Raw genomic sequence first — 15,641 nt, 5'->3', positions numbered from 1 at the left:
CAATACCAGGAAGGAATCCTCCACCACCAGAACAAGCTCAAAAGACACATATAGCAAATAGGATAGGGAGCAACATCCCACAGAGGCATCACTCCTTGGAATGCAAGCACAGGAACATGTGCTTTGCATGTGCCACCCCTGAACAGACATTTTTGGGTTTTTTTGAAGTGGTATGCATACAATACCTCGCCTGTGTTAGGGTTGGAGCAGAGAATTTTAGCATCCTTCCCACAGCTAAGTAGCAGCTCTGGATCTGCCATACTCCAAGCAATGGCCAATATACCCCTGCATGAAAAGCCACAACAACAAAAAAGCTTAATGTAAATGCAAAATGGTGATACATAAAGTGTATTTAGAAGTTCAGCATCTCATGTCAAAAAGCCCTCTCCACCTCTTCCTCTTACAGGAGGAATTTTTCAACTCTATCAGCCCTTTTTTTGTTGAAATAGATGTTTTCTATTTTCTGCATGAAAAGTTCCAAAGATGCAGCCATTGTATCTGAAAACTAAACCCAACAGTCATATGGGAGAAGCTGAGCATTAGTAACAACATGGTTTGCCTGCAGTGTCACTAATATCCAGTGTGCAAACCCACAGGTAAGGTTAGTGACTAAGAAGTTTTTCAGCTTTTTATTAGTAAGACATTCAAATCAGCAGAACCCACTGGCAGCAGTTTTGGTAGAAGCCACAACACTATTCTTCCTTCTTAAATCAAGCACTGGGTTTGAGCAATAAAGAAAGTTTCATTAACAACGGAGGAGGGCCAAGAATTTAACAAAATCATTCACTATACCCAAAATTAAGGCATTTAGGGGACTGAGGGGAACAGAAACTGTGTAAAATCCACACATGAGGATGTCCCTGACGGCACCTTTAGTACATTATTCAGCCAAAATCAACTACTACTAATTCTTTTTTCCTTAGCTTCCTCTTCTTAAAAAACTTTGAAACAAACTAGTAGATGTTTCAGCAGCCTGGTGAGTTTATTTATTTAATTTTGGGAGCTGTTTCCTTCAGAGCACCAAGCTGCAAAAAGGCAAGCCTTTCATGACACAGGGCTGGCTGGTCAGCAAGCCAGCACACAGCACTGCCTGCTGCTGAAATTGCCACTACTAAGGGAGCCTTCCTTCCTTCCCAAGGAAGAGCAGGAAGTGAGATGTGCAAACCAGGACAGTCACCAGCAATGCCAACACCACACTGTGTAAGGCTCGTACCTCGTGTGACTTTCTAGAACACGAAGCGGTGAGGAGGCAAATCTCAGGTCCCACATCTGAATAACGGGCAGCCTGTCGTCCTCTGAGGCCAAAACCATCTGGGTGGCAACTTCAGGGTGCCAAGCCAAGCCTGAGCAGTGCATCTGAGGGGTGACATTGGGTCAAAGCATCACATAACTGAGCAGCACTGAAAAAGAAAACTAGACCGAATGTGTCTGCGTGCACAGCAAAACACCACTGCAAGGGAATTTGCAGTTGTGTTTCTGGCATTATTTCTGACTGCATTGACTGGCATATTCTCCTTATTCCTGTGAATGAGGAGACTTGCACTTAAGTTTCCCAAGGTCTGCTCAGAGAGAAGATTACACTGTGCTGACTTTTTCACAATCCTATGCTTTAATGTGAGAAAACACTAAAGCTCACCATATAAACCTTTTCCTCTACTATTTTTATTGCTATTTTAATAAAAGCAAACATTAGGCAGAGGTTATTGTCATGAGAACACTGCATCACAAGGACTACCATCACATGAAGACAGCCTACTGTGCTGCTGTTATGTCAGGCAACAAACACAGAAAACACTGAAAGTTACAGAGTTTATCAAAATAATACTACAGTGAGCTACTTCACAACCACCCACTTCTAAGTTTCATTTTTAACTCTTGCTGTATCTTTGGAGTTTGCTATAGCAATAGTCTATTTAAAGTAACAAAAGGTTGTACAAATATGTCACTCTCCACAAGTTGAGCAGGCTCTTTTTTACATTTACACTGACTAAAGGGGTGGCATGGTGGTTATAACTATGAGAGGCAGAGCCCCTGTAACCTGCCTAATGCCACACTTCCCTGTGGCAAAAAAAAAAAAAATCTTCCTGTGGTAGCCCCAGACAGAGCAGTAAGTGCTTTCTCAAAATGAAATCATCATTCTGATAGGACATCTGAGTGCCTTGCCTTGCTTCAGGCTGCATCTGGCTATTTTAACTTAAAATGCTGACAATTCATCTTGCATATACTCTAAAGAGCAAACCGGGACAGGCAGCAGTGTCTGTTTTACACAAGAAGGGGTGCCATGACCCATCCCCACACCTCTCTGCAAGCAGCCCAGCAGCTGCAGGAGAGCACTCACTCACCCTGTTGTTGTGGTCGGTGACCTTGATGATGGGCTCGTTCTTCCTGAGGTCCCAGACGGTGGCTCGGCCGCTGGGGCTGGCGGAGGCCAGGATGTGCTGGACCTGCCTGTTCCATGCAATGCAGCTGATGTCCTCCAGAGGCTGCCACACACACAACAGCCCGTCACAACCCCGACACACTGCAGACCCAGACCCTGCTATTCTCAGGACTTGCTAAGTGACAGGTTTGCCAGGACAGTGCCCCGTGTACCGGTTGTGTTCTGGATTCCTGTCTACACGTGCTGTAGTGTACAGCACCTGAAAATACTGATCTATAAGCTGCTAGAATTTCTCTGTGAAGTTATTTTCTGCTTTATAGTACTACACATTAGTTATTAAGACTAAGCAATACTCTCTTCAAGAACAGAAAATAACTCCATGAAAGTATATCCAGACATGAACTGGTCTTTTGTCTTGGACTATTATGTTTTTATTTAGCAAAAACAAGGTTTGCTTGGAGAAATTCCATGGGGTTTTTTTATTCCCCCAATGTGTATTTTTAGACAAAAACTTAAAAGCAGTATTAACCCAGCTCTTGTCCTACTATTTCTAGTTGTCATTATGCATATGGACTGAAAGATATCCCAGCCTAAAAAAAATCACTATTAGATGTAAGTCTTTCACAGGGATCTCTAAGGCAAGCATCCTCTCAAATGCCTACATGTTAATAAACGACTTGAACTAAACAAAGTAACCAAATCCCACAGAGCTTAAACTAAAAATCTTTAAATTGAAGATTACTTCTCATACCATTTGCACATTTTTTTGTCTCCAAATTATCCTGCAGTAATAAACCCATTTTCCAGTAACCATGAACTGCTGCGGAATTTTTTAACAGCAACAGAAGTGTACTTGCATTGAAAGAACTTCCTCCCATTCTTCCATTTCCTTCACAAGGCAAAAAGCACAAAAGACTATTGTTTTTCCCCCACAGATCATCTTTAAGAGACACAGGCTAAACACTGGACCTTGAGTATAGCAATTAAATCACTCCCTGAAATCCACCAGGGCAACTGCAAAACCTACTGCCTCACCATTTGACTTCTCAGTGGCTGCTTTTTATCTTTCTCCTATTTTTCTCTGTGTACCTTCACCATCTTCAGATTTGTAGTGAAACATGCAGAGGAGGACTAAAAGACATGTAATGGCTATAGTATTTGAACAGGAGTGTAACCTGAGAGACTCTGCTTGTTGCTTGATAAAATGCAGCATTTCTCAAAGATTAAGGGGACACACTACAACTACAACACCCTAGCCAAATACAATTTCTTAACAAGAAATTGCCACGTGAAGACATGGCTGGCTTGTGCAGTAAGCCAAACTGCAGGTCTGTTGTGGATAAAGATGACAGCACATCCAGGGCTGCTGCAGAAGCAGAGCACACCACTCATTGCATAGACTGGGCACACTTGCCCTTACAGGCCCACCCAGGACACTGCTCTCCAGGGGCTACAAAAGCAGCAGCATCCAGTCACCCTTGTATGTAGCTACTACCCAAGTTAGACTTCAAGAGGCTTCCCCCACTCCATGCCCTTGAGATTGCTTTAAAACTGCAAATTTCACTCAGCTCTCACTTAACTGCCATGCACCTTTCTCACGAGTCTGCCCTGGAGGGTTTAATAAACACAACTCTGGTACCTGCGTCTTTGCTCCAGGTGTCATTGGTGTAGCAAAGTTGTTCAAGTCCCAGATATAGATTTCAGACTCATTAGCACCAGAGGCCACCAGATTAGTCTGTAGGAAACATTAATAGACATTAAGAGTATTTTCAGCATCAGCTTTCCCAGTCTTAGCTGCTGGGAGGCATCAGATCTGCAGGACTCTGCACATTTCCCCTATCAGCTCAGGATGTAGGAAAAGATACAGGGAAAATAGTGGCAGGGCAGAGAAGGAAGCAGTGCTGCAGTTACAGCCACCCAGAGCTTTGCTCTGGACAGTGTGGCATTCCTGCCCTGCCCACAGTGAGTGCAGCCATCCAGAGCACTCCTGCACTTGGGATGCAAAAGTCCAGGCAGGACAACATGAGCCAAGGTCACCAAGTGCCCTTTGGTCACATTTTGTGGCTGACGACAGGCAAGTCCTGAGTTCATAACAGGCAGAAAGGGACAGGAAGCAATTCAGAGAGGACATAATAAACACAGCACAGCCTTGCTGGAGGCAAGTGTGCAGGGACAGAAGCGTTAGTTAGGAAACAAATCCAACTGAATCCTCACACAGCTGATGGCAAGAAGGAAAAACCAACACACTGTATCTAGAAGGAAGCAAATGCTCATTGGTGATGTGGGAAGGGTTGTTGGTTTTGAGAGCCCTTCTGCTGAAGAGGCCACATGGCTGTGTTTCCTTGCTGTCTCCTCTATCTAGACAACAATACTCAGAGGCCATGAAGGTGGATCCTACCCAACCCCCAAAGGAGATAACTGAAAACTGATCTCACCAGAAACATGAATGAGAGCACATAATTCCTTCCTGTGTGACTGGCACAACACACAGAAGCTAAGAGAAGAGACTGACTAAAAACACCCTGAAGAGCACCTCTACTTCACACATGAGCAGAGCTAAAAGATCAACTAAATTGACAAGGTAAACTAATGAGGGGAAGGAAGGAAGCAGACACCTCAGGCACTTTTATTCCCCACCCTGAAATGCCAGCAATGGGACAAGTTTTTCCTACTAAATACAAACAGGCACTCAAACACCAAACACAGTTCATGCTTTTCAGGGGAGGGGAAGCAGCAGAAACATCTGAGGTTAAAAGTTAAGATAGGCCACTCCTTTATTGATGGTATGTTAAGAGGAACAACAGAAAAACCAACCTGGAACATGTTGACATCGAGCGCTCTCACTGGTCCCGTGTGCTTGTCTTTCTGGGCTATTATTACCTCAGCCTCCCCATCCAGGATTTTGGCTGAGTCATACAGAATGATATTTCCATTTTCACCCCCAGCAATCAGGACTCCAGACACTCTGTCCCCTGAGGTCATGCTGTGAGGGCCCCAGATCAGCTTGTGGTACCTGTAAGACACAGAGGGCCCCGCAGTCTTAGAACCATCCACCACCAGCTCCCTGTAGGTTGATACATCCCAGTTTTGCTCAGCCCAGCTAAAGTCAGAGAAAAGCATTGCCTGCATTTCTTCCTGAGGAAGAGTCTCTGCACATCCTCTTCCATCAGGAAGGCATGCCCCAATTCTGCCCCTTAACAAGAGGCACAACATGCACAACCAATAACCTGCAAACTGATATCACCAATCTCCTGGCTGCAAAATCAGGTGTTTCCCAACCACAAAAGGCGTAATCAAAGCAAGAGCTGTAAGCCCATCCAGCCACAGCTTGGAGAAAAACCTCTGCTATCTGCAAGCAGCTTCATACAGGAGAAGAAAGAGGTGAAACTAGAAAAATTCCATATCCTTTTCTATATCTGTGCTTTTGGATGTGCAAGCGTTTTGTCTGCCATACCAGGGACTCAGTAAGTTTAGACTCAGTCAGCATCACAGACACATCTCTTGGACCACAGCCTATTTTCAGGCTAACTCAAGAGGAATCAAACATACTTCCAAAAACTAAGAACACTATTGTGTCCACCTGTAAACACCTGAATTCCCTTCAACTCAATTAACTTCCTGCAAAAGCCAAACAGCATTCCTGTGCACTGAGCCATACAAAGAATTAATATGCCTTACATAAAATGACACAGCCACCTATCAGCTCTTATGCCAGCAGAAAGCAAACCCACATTGACTGGAAGATGGCAAGAAGATACCTTAGCATTCACTGTAATATTGCTCATCTCTTTGTTACCTCTGGGCAAATTTAAAGCAATTTCTTTAAATCACAGCAATTTTAGCATGGTAAGATAGATACTGCAGAAAGCTACCCAAAGAGCATATGCTGGGTGAGAAATACCGTAACAGTCAAGTGTTTAGGCTCCCAGTGTTGAGATGACAGCAGGGGTTCACCAAAGAATGATGCTACAAATAGAAATTGGTCCGTAATATCAGACAGAGCCATTCCTGGGTATGATTTTTATGCTTCTGCACGTAACTATACAGGTTTATGAGAAAGGAAGTGACTGATAGGGCTGTCCAGGCATCACCAGCAAGACTGAACAGGATTTAAAACAACCCAAAATGAAGGCAGGAAACAGTGAGGAACAAACCCCAAAAATTAACTGCGCAATTACTTTTCTCCTGCCCTTTACTCTTTCCAAGATAAAGTACGGTTCTATAAAAGCAGTGCAAAACTTTTCTTGGAGGGCAATTAAGGATTTATCTTTTGTGGGTCTAATGGCCAGGACGTTTCCATTTGCTGCAAACCAAAAGAGACCCTGACGTGTACACTGCTATCTAATCTCAAAAGCAAACAAACAAACAACCCTCAACCTCCTTTTTAATGCATTTTCTAGGGCAAAGTCAAATTCTTGTGTTGCTGGTCAAGGGAGATACTTTCCATGGAGCACTGCATCCTGGCTATAAGGAGCGCTTCTAGAAATTCAGTTAGCAAATAGCAAGTCTTGAAGAATTTCAGTCACAGGTAAAACAAGGTAGAAAAATGAAACTCAAAGATCCAACACTGCCTCCTGCTCTGAGCAGGTCAGTAGGACATGTTGACACCAGCTCTGCTCACAGAGCAGGGCATTTAACAAGGGACTGTGGCTGTTTCAGCTCTGCCAGAAAGCTGCTACCAGTGCTGCTGCAATGCTCTGATGCTAACAATATTTGTCTGGATAAGCACGTGGTAAGGAACTAACAGCTGAGTGGAGCTGTGCAGCCAGGAATCTGGCTTCCCAGCTGTAGGAACAGACACAACATAACCCAAGCTAGTTATATTACAGGAGTCCCCCTGAAATGCCTAAATACAAACAGGACAGTGCAATATGAAAAGTTGCCACCATATTTTCACAATTTTCTTCTGTTCTCTTGTGAATCCCAGAGGCTTCCTGGGATCAAGGGTCCACACGTATATTCAAAAATTTTCTGTATGTCAAAGCATGAGCTGCTTGCTTGGAGTCCAAGCTCACTGCCCCACTATATCAACTGCAAACAGTTCATCTTTCAGCGCTGAACTTCTGCTTCTCTCCTCAAGTGCAGACAAACCACACAAAGGGACTTTTCCACGTACCACATGTGACAGTTCCACACACTGCACCTTTCTCTTACAACACTGCCTACCTGTGTGAGGAGGAGAACGTGGCACAGCTCTTCATATCCAGTGAAGGGTCTGCTAAGTCCAACTCAAATATTTCTAGAGAAGCATTTGTGCTGAAGGTTGCATCCAGCTGCTGAGCTGACGTACCTGTGAGGAAGCATGTCTGGCAGTGAGAAAGGCAGGATACACAGAGCAGTAACTGCAAATCCAGCACAAGAAGGGGAACAAAAACATCCTTTCAAAAAGGATCCTGAGATGGGGTCAAGCTTCTGTTTCTGTTACTTAGATATAGTCCCACATAACTCTCCTCACCATGGTTCTCCTTGTGGGTGTTTCTTAATGAGTATGAGCAGAAAAAGCTCTGGGCAAGTACCTCTCCCTGATGATGCAAAGAAAACAAAGTTACAAAGGAGCCACGAGTGACTAGTGCTTAGGATTGGTGTCACCTCCCCCTGGCAAAAGGAGAAGGACGCTTGCTGTCACTTGTATAACGCAAAGCACGTTTTTATCAGCACAATGCAAGAGCTCCATCAAAACCCCACAAACATACACCCCACTCCAGCCCTCAGGACACAGAGCAACCTCTACAGCTTTCAATAATGGCCCCTTCACGGCAGCCACTGCACAGCCCAAGGTCTGCTAGCACATGCCTCCCAAAACACTCACCTGTGGCCAGGTAAATGGGGTGCTGCTGGGCAGGACTCCACGCCTGCATGGCAGTACGGTCTATTTCCTTCAGCTTCATGTTGCTGAAAAGCAAGACCAAGAAAGGTGATGCCTAAATGGTGCACGGTGAAACTGCACCGCCAGGGATGCAGGAGCCGCATTAGGACTTGGCAGGAGCAGCCGGAGAGACTGTTTTCCTAAAGATATCCCAGGGACAGACACCGAGCCATCCCCTCCGGAGGCACAACTCTCCCCTGGCACAGGAACATTGACACGTAGAGGAAACTGACGGGTGCCCAACATAACACAGGAAAACGTGGGCAAACCCTCATCAGCTGTGAAAAACCCTCTCCTCACAGCACCAAGGCATCCAGCCCCCTACAGCCGCTTTTCTGCCTTAAGCCACGAAACGAGCCCAGGCCCGGGAAGACCCTCCCCAGAGGCTGCGGCCGAACCCCCTCAGGGCTCATTTCTGTGTCCCCTTTCAGCCCCTCGGGCTCCCCCGGCCTGAGGCGGGCCCCGCCGCCCTCGCCCCGTTCCCCACAGGAACCGGAGGGAAACAGCCGTAAACCAGAGGCTCTCCGCCGCCCCTGCCCTCACCTCGGCGTCCCCGGCGCTCACCCGTGCCCGGACCGCTCCAACGTGGCAGCGCCGGCACCGCCTCCCGGCCGCCACCGCCTTCCGGGCGCGCCCCGCGCCTTCCGGGCCGCGCCTTCCCGGCACCGGGAGCGGAGGGGCCGCGCCTTCCCGCACGGGCAGCGCCGGGGAGCGGAGGGGTGGTGGTGGTGGAGGGAGGGGGTGTGTGGGGGGATGTGGGCCGCCTCCTTCCGCGCGTGTCCTCCGTGTCCCTCGGGGCTGGAGCAGCCATCGGCCCTGGGGAAAAGGGAGAGCGGTTAGGGGCGCCAGGACCGGGGGGAGCCGGGGCGCGGCGCCGGCAGCGCGGGGGCCGCTTGTCCTCAGCTCAAGGGGAATAATCATGGCGTGCTCATGATGTGAACAGCAGTGAGGCTCATCACGGGACAGGGGCCATGCCAGGGCGGGGGAACAGCCCGAGGGAGCTCGGCCGGCTTCCACAGCCGGGAGCGGCAGCCTCGGACCCACCTCCTCACGGCAGCCGGGGCATAACTGCGCTGCCGCCTCCCGCCGGCGGCGGGCCCCGTTGCCGCTGTGCGGACGGACGGCGTGCGCGGGGCGGGCGGTGCGCAGGCCGCATGGCGCGGCTCAGGGCGCGCAGCGGGAGAGACGGCGGGCGCCGCCGGCCGCGCTATAAATAGGGGCGGGAGGCGCGGCTCCCATTGGCGCTGAGGATCGCCCCTCGCCATTGGCTGCGGCCGCCGCCGCCGCCGCTCGCGGTTGGCTCGCTCCGCTCCCGGGCCCGCCGCCGCGCTCACACCGCCGCGCCCAATGGGGCCGCGGTCCGGCGGGCCCGCCGGCCAATGGCGAAGGGGCGGCCGGGCCCGCGCGGGCGGCGGCGGCCAATGGGCGGGCCCGCTGTGGCGCGGCGGCGGCGGCGAGGCGCGTGCGGGGCCGCCATGACGCGGAGCTGCTCCGCTCTGGGCTGCACCGCGCGCGACACCGGGCGGAGCCGCCAGCGCGGCATCTCCTTCCACCAGTGAGTGCGCCCGGCACGGCACGGCCCGGCCCTTCTGCCCGCAGGCCCCTCGTCCCGCCGGCCCCTCATCCCGCCATCTCCCTCTGCCGCAGGTTCCCGGTGGACGCCGCGCAGCGCCGCGAGTGGATCCGCGCCGTGAACCGCGTGGACCCGCGGAGCCGCCGGGCGTGGCGGCCCGGCCCCGGCGCCATCCTCTGCTCCCGGCACTTCTCCGAAGGGGACTTCGAGCGCTACGGGCTGCGGCGGAAGCTGCGGCGGGGGGCCGTGCCCTCCCGCTTCCTCCCCTCGGTGCGGCCGGTACCGGGCGCGCCCCGCGCTCCCCCGGGGGTTCCGCCCGTGCCGTGACCGCCCCTCTCCTTCCCTCCCCCAGGAGCCGCCGGGCGCCGGCCGCAGGAGGAGCGGCGGGAGCCCCGCGCGGGCGGTGAAGCGGGCGCTGCCCAGCCCCCCCGGCGGGGACCACAACTACAGCCTGCAGCGACAGCGGGCCCGGCCCCCGCCCGCCGCCGGGACAGCCCGCCCCGCGCCCCGCCGCGCCACCCTGCCCCGCGTCCTCAGGGAGCTGGCCCACAAGCGGCAACTTCCTGAGGAAATCGTCAGTTTGCTGCAGGCCCAGTTTTCAGGTACTGCTGGGGACGCTGGGTGAGGCAGAGCGCACTCCCTCGCCCCCGTTTCGTGTCTTTGTTAACCCGTGCCGAGGAAGAGGCGAGGCACGGTGGGGTCATTGCTGAGCCCTGCACCTCCCGCCAGACTTCAGGACTGAGCTTTTCCAGAGGCCACGATGTTGCCTTGTATTCTGCAGTGCATTTGTGTCATGCGTCCCTCTGGTTCCAGGCATTTATTGTTTCACTGAAGTTGGCCTTTTGTGATTTCTTAAGCAGATTTGCCTCGAGAGGTGCACAGCTGGAGGCAGATGGCAGACTACTCACCAGAAATGAGGCAATTCGTTTGTCTTCTCCATCTCTACCATAATAAGACCTATCATCACCTACGGAAGATTCTTCCCCTCCCTCATCCTTACAGCCTGACAAAGCAAGTTTTTATTTATTCATTCATTCAGAATGTATTTCCAGGTACTCGTGTAGAAATAGGTGTAACAGGTCTATCCTGAAGATGCTTTGTTACTTCCCAGCATGGTCAGTAGTTTCCTTGGCTTCCCCTCACTAGGGTGGGAGAAAAGAAACTTGGACTATGCATGAAGGAAAGCAGGGCTGCCTTCTTTGCCCTGCATGTCTCAGCCTGCTCTGCAGCTCTGGGCACGGCTGACCATGTCCTAAGTGGTAAAAAGTGCTGCCTGTTGCTTCAACTTTTCCTGAATCACGTCTCCTTCTTTTTAATCACATCCTCCCTTTTTTTCCCCAGCTGGCTGTCTAATAACGAGGCTGCTGCAGGCTTCAGCAGTGACATTTTCCTCCGGCTTCAGGAGAAGGTGGAGAGAGGGGATCAGGCGTTCCGCCACTGCGCCGTGCTGGTCCAGGACGTGTCCCTGCGGAAGCAGCAGGAGTGGGACCCACAGACCCAGTGCCTGACAGGCTTTGTTGACTTGGGAGCAGGGAGCCTGGATGCTGACGAAGCTCCGCTGGCGTCGGCAGCGATAATCCTGATGGCAGTGGGCATCTCAAGCCCTTGGACAGCTCCCCTTGGCTATTTCCTGGTGAACAGCACGTCCGGCCGCTTCCTTGCTCAGCTCCTTCGCCAGGCCATCAATAAGCTGAACGCCGTTGGGATCGTGGTCCTGGCTGTGACATCGGGTGCCTCTGCTCTTGGTGCTGAGACTGCCAGAGCTTTGGGGATCAGGATAGATCCCAGAAGGATTCAGTGCACTTTCCAGCATCCACCCGGTTCTGCTCACAGCATCGCATACTTCTTTGACGTTTGTCATGCCCTCCTGCTGATAAGGAATGCTGTGCAGTGTTTCCAGAAGGTGGAGTGGCTCGGTGACACCGTGCGGTGGCAGCACATGGAGGGGCTGGCAGCTTTGCGGGAGCAGAGGGCATTGGAGCTGTGCAGTCCCGAGTCAGGCAGGGCTGGGAGTAAAGGGAGTTACCACCTGAAGGTCAACCTTGCTACCCTGCTCTTCAGCAAGGGCGTTGCTGAGGCACTGGAGCACCTCCAGAAGCTGGGCCTGGCCTCGTTTCAGAACTGCAGTGGGACTGTCAAGTTTGTGCGTCTGATGAGCTCTCTGTGCGATGTATTTTACAGCAGAGGTCCCTATGGAAAGGAGCCTTTGCTAGCTGGAAATTACACCAAAATAAGCAACCTCTTTGATGAGGCCAAGAGCTGCTTCATCAATTTAACAGACTCTGTGGGGAGATACGTTATTAAGAGCAAACGTAAACTGGGATTTCTGAGCTTCTTGCTCAATGCTGAAAGCCTCAAGTGGCTTTCCTCCAACTATACATGTCCAGAAGGCATTCCTTCCCACCACCTCCACACACATGTCTTCAGCCTGGACCCTCTGGAGCAGTTTCTCAGGGCCCTGCAGCAAGCCTGTGGCAGCAGTGGCAGCCCCACCAGCGCTGTGTTCCAGGCTGCTTACCACAAACTGCTGGCCAGCCGCAGCCTGGCACCCAGCTCACCACACGGCAGTGGCAACACCAGCCCCTGGGACGTATCCCTGTCTCAGAGGAGAGCTCTGACTCTGGGCAGCATTCGTGCTCAGTATCACCCAGCTCCTGGGAGGACTCTGGCCCCAGAGTACCCCTATAGTGCAGGGCTGCTTTTGCCCAGCTCTGCCCTGAGCAACGCACTGACAGATCTGTCGCTGTACACACAGAGCCTCACCTGCACTGCTGGCTGGGTGGCTGAGCAGTTGGCCTTGGACTTGCAATGTGAGGCTTGTCTTGCCTCTCTGTTTGAGGCAGATGAGAGCAGGCTAAGACACAGGTCAGTGCTCTACATAAAAAAGTTAGGTGGTGTGAGTCTGCCCTCAGCCAGTGTGCACCACATAACAAGCATTTCAGAACAAGTCCTAAACCAATATGGCAAAGTAGGAGGTGCCAACAAAAATACCAAGCTGTGGCATTTGTCTCTAGAACAGAAAGTCTTCCAGGAGCTTCTGGGAGAAAGCCCCCTCTTTCCCACCCTCACAAACCATTTATTTGATGGGGAGCTGAGCATCAACAACCACTACACAGTCTTAGTAAAGGAAATAACACGGTGTTACTTAAACATAAGAACAAACCCCGCCCAACACCTGAATTTGAAATACCCTTGCAGAAGGCACAAACTAAAGAGACTGAAGGGAAAGCATTTGTTTCCATCACCACTGGGTAGCTGTCAGTCAAGCTAAACCCACACATGGTCTGCGTACTCTGTGGTTCCAAGGATGGCTGTTCCTTGCTGAGGCTCAGTGCTGGACAGACATAGGCCACACACGTGAGGAAACACTGCTGGCAAAACTAGTGTTGATAAGCAGTGATGTCTCGGGCCACTGCAAACCCCCTAACCACAGTTTAACTGAGCAAAGCAAGGAAGTTTATCTGATCCCCAGTTCCTTCTAGCAATCCTGCAAAGCAGCCACATATTTAGTGAAGCTTGCAGAGGAAGTCAGGATGTGCAATGGTTGCTCAAAGTGCCTGGAGCAGTGGTAGGAGACTGCAGTGGCCCTGGAAGTGCTGGGTGGCTTTAGTGCTGCAAGTGCTGTTGCCAGAAGAAAACTGATAGCTGGTGGGGTTGCAGGGGAATCACATACACTAGTGCTTTGATTTCACCAAAAAGATGTGCTTTATAAAAGCTGGGGGCAAGAACGCTTGCAGAGTTTCTACTTAAATAGGAAAATGAAGATGTGAAAAGAAAGTGGCACTCAAGTTCTACACAAGCTCTAATCTCCTTTCCAACATGTCTCATCAAACAGCTAAAGATGCTGGGCAAGTCTAGATCCTCTGGAACAGTGCTGAGCCTGTGACCAGATCGTTGTGTCCAGTGGCATCCAGGAGCACCAATACCCTCCTCCAGAGGCAGGAATACATGGGGGTGCTGCAGCAGGGCAAGCATTTCAGTTCCCATTCCATGGCCCCATCCTCCCAGAGCTGGCCTGCAGCCCAGGGCACAAGGCACCCTCCTTTCAATGTTTCCACTGATCACTTGAGCCATAGGTTTGATGCCACTAAGTAGGACAGGTTCCTTCAGTTAGTTCATTTTCATGGCAAGGAAGCTACCTCCAGTGCTTTGCCTGGAACAGAGAAGTTTGGCAGAACTGCTAAGGGGTTTCCCTTTGCCATATAGAACAAGAGTTGCAAGAGTTGCATCCATAGAGATGGAAGACAACTAATTCCCACAAAGCCTGCTGTTCAGTCACTTTCAAGATCCATGATGGAGCTGGGATGAAAAATGGTGATCTGCCACATCCTAGGACAGTAATAACATTTAAGGTACCAGTGACTTGACAAAACTCCCTGGTTGGTTGGGGTTTCTCCTTCCCTTAGTTCTGCTGCCCTCAATCCCTCAAGCTCTGCTCTGAGAGCAGCAGCACCACAGAAATTCATACAATCACGGCTGGGAGGAACAAACCAGAACCTCTGGGCTTTTTTTTTTTTTTTTCCCCAATTCAAATATCTATGCAAAAAACCATGTTGAAGCCATCACTGTCATGGAGCCATTCCAGCTACAAGAGACTTTGCAGGAAACTATTCCCTCCCCTCTATATGTGATTTTTGGGACAACTGGCAAAATGCTGGTGAAATCCCAGTGACAGATTGTTTGCAATCATGTAATGTTGGAACACTTGCCTCCAGCTCTAAGATGAGTAGTTATGAACTGTGCCATGGATTGCTGTGCATGACGGCACACCAATAACCAAGGGAGATTTATTTATCTCCGATAGCACTTGGTCTCACACTGAAAATCCAAGCCAGTACTTGCATCAGAAGTGGACCTACTGTTAACAATTTATTTTGATATTTCAGTGACAAACCATGTGTGTATATTTGTCAGTGTGGAAGCAAAGGAGTGCAAAAAAATCGTATTTACAGAATAGTATAAATGTTTATTTTTTGTGATTTATCTGACTGTTTTATTTGTACAATATAGAAAAGTGTATTCTTTGAATAGGTCTTGTAAATATAAATTTAATTTTCTACTTTTGGATGTAAACAGAACTATAAAATGAACCCTTGCCCCATTCTCAATTATTTTTTATGTAACTGGATGAACTTGACTGTTAATCTTGTCCAGCAGTTTGATGCAAATGGCTAAGGAAGTACAAAAACCAATTAATACACTCTACACCAGGGAGAAGGGAGAGAGGAATCCAAGCTTAATATTTGAGAAAGCTTGTTCAAAACAAAATAGAAGAACTAAGAGCATTTGATTGCACCTTCAAAGTCTTTACAAGCAAAATATTCTCCAGCAATGCCATCATACATAATTACAACTGTAATCTAAATTTCACAAGTGCTTTTGCACACTGTATATAAATACACATCACAAAAGGTGCAATTTAGAGTAAGACACTGAATATATACAAAATTAACACAGATTGAAGTCTAAACAAAAGGCATATTGCAATCTGTTTGAAAAATAACGTAAGTAGGTATTACTTTATTCACTTACACTAATTTACATTTATACAAATCTTACTGGACAGACTATATTAGGTCACTAGAAGGGAACGGAATATCCACACTATCTACAGGTAAAGTTACTGCACTGATTTTTTTAGTAAATCCAAGTTCTAATCATGAAAAAACGTGGCATTTACTTACAGGAGAGGTGGATTCCCTTTTCAGAGATTTGCACAAACATGGCTATTTATGCTCAGGGAGATGTCCTTGGCAGACAGTGACTGGCAGGTCAGATCTGGTCTGTGAGCCCCCCACTGCTGCTGGTTGCCTCCCACACCC

The 15,641-nt window shown here is 49.6% G+C and overlaps 2 protein-coding genes across 12 annotated transcripts in view; one reads left to right on the top strand and one right to left on the bottom strand.

The window, feature by feature from the left end:
- Positions 1-8,873, bottom strand: part of SEC31A (SEC31 homolog A, COPII coat complex component) — a 39,547-nt gene extending 30,674 nt beyond the window's left edge. For 10 of the 11 annotated variants that reach the window (XM_083861756.1, XM_083861760.1, XM_083861762.1 and 7 more), the window contains exons 1-8: positions 8,790-8,873; positions 8,190-8,272; positions 7,547-7,670; positions 5,195-5,393; positions 4,020-4,115; positions 2,343-2,483; positions 1,214-1,356; positions 186-285 (exon numbers count right to left, since the gene is read on the bottom strand). In XM_083861756.1, coding sequence (XP_083717882.1) covers positions 186-285; positions 1,214-1,356; positions 2,343-2,483; positions 4,020-4,115; positions 5,195-5,393; positions 7,547-7,670; positions 8,190-8,268 — 882 coding nt within the window. In that variant the 5' untranslated portion in view covers positions 8,269-8,272; positions 8,790-8,873. The remainder of the gene's footprint in view (positions 1-185; positions 286-1,213; positions 1,357-2,342; positions 2,484-4,019; positions 4,116-5,194; positions 5,394-7,546; positions 7,671-8,189; positions 8,273-8,789) is intronic. The other variant, XM_083861759.1, reaches the window with a different exon arrangement.
- An 848-nt stretch (positions 8,874-9,721) lies between these two features.
- Positions 9,722-13,677, top strand: THAP9 (THAP domain containing 9; the record flags this gene model as incomplete). Its single annotated transcript, XM_083861094.1, has 5 exons — positions 9,722-9,801; positions 9,894-10,098; positions 10,172-10,290; positions 11,161-12,629; positions 13,655-13,677. The coding sequence occupies 5 exons, from the start codon at positions 9,722-9,724 to the stop codon at positions 13,675-13,677; spliced, it is 1,896 nt and encodes a 631-aa protein (XP_083717220.1).
- Between the last annotated feature and the right edge of the window lie 1,964 nt (positions 13,678-15,641).

Source organism: Zosterops lateralis (assembly GCF_965231275.1).
Source record: "Zosterops lateralis genome assembly, chromosome: 5".
NCBI lineage: Eukaryota > Metazoa > Chordata > Aves > Passeriformes > Zosteropidae > Zosterops > Zosterops lateralis.
Note: the sequence above shows the minus strand (reverse complement) of the source record. Positions and strands in the feature narration are given on the sequence as shown.